Source organism: Lipotes vexillifer, unplaced genomic scaffold, assembly GCF_000442215.2.
Source record: "Lipotes vexillifer unplaced genomic scaffold, Lipotes_vexillifer_v1.1 scaffold442, whole genome shotgun sequence".
NCBI lineage: Eukaryota > Metazoa > Chordata > Mammalia > Artiodactyla > Lipotidae > Lipotes > Lipotes vexillifer.
The window spans coordinates 85,320-88,182 of record NW_006790311.1 but is presented as its reverse complement, the minus strand read 5'-3'; the positions used below and the strand labels follow the sequence as shown (position 1 = coordinate 88,182).

At 46.0% G+C, this 2,863-nt stretch overlaps 1 protein-coding gene across 1 annotated transcript in view; it reads left to right on the top strand.

Annotated features, from left to right (window-relative positions):
* SIAE (sialic acid acetylesterase) overlaps positions 1–1,683 on the top strand; it is a 34,335-nt gene extending 32,652 nt beyond the window's left edge. The window contains 2 exon segments of the mRNA XM_007463583.1: positions 1–63; positions 1,432–1,683. Coding sequence (XP_007463645.1) covers positions 1–63; positions 1,432–1,683 — 315 coding nt within the window.
* Positions 1,684–2,863: the final 1,180 nt, after the last annotated feature.

The window sequence follows — 2,863 nt, the reverse complement described above, 5'->3', positions numbered from 1 at the left end:
CTGCTGAACCTCACATATTCCCAGCCAATCCAGGTGCAAAGGCACAACAACAAGATATTTGAGGTGAGAACTGCAGAAACAGTAGGGGTTCATCCTGTGGGGGGCGGGATATCCTCCACGCCGAGGCCCACCTCTAATTATAACATGACTGCGAGGCAGGTTTTGGTTGGTCAGGGGCTGAGTTTATCTCAGAGCAACAAAAAAGCAGCTACTGATCCATTCACTTAGAGGCAATTTTGATGGGACCACCAAGGAAGGGAAGACCTGCCCACATTGAAATGATACTCCTTTTGCGTTTTCCCTCCCAGAGCAGCCATCTTTGCGTGGGAAAGGGCCCGTAGCTTTACCTGTGGGCACCTCCAGAATGTTTCCCTCACCCGTAGACATCTTTTGTCACACTATCCTAAATCCTGATTTTCTTTTGAGTCTCTCCTTTAAGAGGTTGAAGCTTGGTGATTTGCAACTTAGTATGAATTACTGTAATGGAACTCTGTACTTGCTTCTAATACCTGGTGAGGATCATTCCACTGTGGAACTGGTTGATTAAACAACTTCTTCAGGAGTCTTCTAAGGTCGGGGTTGGCAGTGGAGGCATTCCCTGGTGGAGCACTTATATGAGTGTCTTTGGGAGCCCCGAAGTCGTTAGGCTGTGGCGGGCGGTGAGTGCAAAGAGGGCGTTGGAGGGGGGATGAAAGAATGTAGAAGACAAACTGTACCCAGGAGTTTATCTAGGACTCTTCCTCCTCTGGAACCCTAGCCAGAGCATCCACCTGCTCAGGTGCTTCCTCAGCACCTGCTCCACCTAGCTTCTTTGCATGCTGGGTTTTAGGTGAATCCTAGCTCCAAGGAGTCTCTGTGTTCTGAGTTCTCCTCTCTAGTGAACAGCTGGCAGCCTGCCCATCGTCTGGACCTGGAATCTTACCTGGGACCAGGACAGAATTGAACCTTGGGAACTGGGTATTTTATGCTCCCTTCACCAGATAGTTTTCTGACTTGAGAACAGCTTACCATCCAAAGTTCCTTTGTGCCCCTTCTTCATTCCCCAGCTCCTCTGGGAGCCAGAGAGCAGCACAGCGGTGGCTCGCTTCACCCAAATTCCTGCCTGCTTTGCTGTTTGGCCGGAGGATCACAGGAAGGTTGTTCAGGGGAGCCTTCCCTGAATGTTTCATGACTATGCTGCCTCGTCTCCCTCAGTAATTTAATGTTTTACTTATTGATTTAAGCTATTTATTTTAGCACGTGAACTTTTATTATGGATCTGTGGCTGTGCTGACCAGACTCAGCCTGGACTCAGGTTTGTTCTGGTCCTGTAGGAAATGTGCCTGTGGCTGCGAGTAGCCGCTTCTCCTCTTTCAGTCTGTCTGAAGAGCAGTCCCGCCTCTTGGCATATCCTCCTGACCTAACTGTTCCTGTTTATGACTCTCCTGTTAGATCTCCTGTTGCAGTGACCATCAGTGCAAGTGGCTCCCAGCTCCCATGGACACTTTCTCCGCCCAGATGCTGGTCCTGAATGTCAAGTCTTGTCATGACAGCCTGGTTGCTGTTCGCTATGCGTGGACCACATGGCCTTGTGAATATAAGCAGTGTCCCCTGTACCACCCCACCAGTGCCCTGCCAGCTCCTCCCTTCACTGCTTTCATTACAAACCAGATTGCTGGGTATCGCAGCAAGGTTGCTAAATGATTCCGTTGCAGTATGATCACATCTTAGACGTAAGTGTGGATCCTTTAGATTTGGGCATTTAGGAGTTTAAATGACAGCTATTGCTTTTTAATGGAAATGAATAGAACTGCCTCATTGACAGCACCCGGCTAGCACATGGCTGTTTCCATATTCTGAGATGCCAGAGCTGGTAGGCAAATGAAACGCTTGTCTTCTGTCCTCCAGTTGGGCCAGGTATTTGTATTAGAATAATTCCAAACTACAAACAACTTGAATCTCAATGTCATTCACTTCCCTTATTACTGGGAGTGAAATGTCTTTAACACTTCTGTCCCCTTACCTCCAGACCGTGGAAACTCAGGGTCGGAAGAGATTTTAAGGCCATGCAGCCCGGCTAGCATTTATGTTTTTTTCTATAAAATATGAGAGGTGGTTATCAAATTTCTATATAAAGTTTCCCTTCTAAACCTCCCAACAGTTTTTCCTCATGTGGAACTGAAATGTTTCTTCCACTACACAACAATCTTTCAGAGAACTGATTTCAGCCCTATTTTGTTCCAAGCTGAAATCAATTCTATTCCTTTAGTCTAAATAATGATAATGTGAATATTTAACAGAAAGAAACCAGAATCATGTGCAGGCATTTTGGGAGGCGCTAAGGGACGGCCTCAAGGAGGGAAGAGAAAGGCGAGGTAGAGCAGCCCATGCAGAGGCCGTGTGACCGCAGAGGTCACTGAGAAGCAAACAGAGATACCAGGCTCTTTAAAGGTAAGAGGTTTAACTATGAAAAGGACAATCCAGATGGAAGAACAATGTGAGGCTGAAAGTAAAGCTACAAGATAAGCATTTAGAAAAATAATCTAGATGGGGCAAATGTAAAAGAGGGCTTTTGTGTATACTATTAAGAATCATAATGCTGTTTATTGGTTGACTAAGAACAGTTAAAGGCACTTGACAATTGTCTGTAATCTCTAAGAAGCTGGAAATAAAAGTATAATCATTAGTCACGTGTACACATTCCTCTCTGGTCAAAACTGGGTTATGAACAGGCTTGCGAATTGTCCTCTGAAGCTGAGAAAGGAGTGAGACTTATCTGTGGGTAGTTTCCATTCCCTTAATGTGAAAAATGAGAACGAAAGCATAAGCATCACTCTCTCCATACCTGTCCCCCAAGGGGTCCTGGTGTAACTGAAGAGCAGGA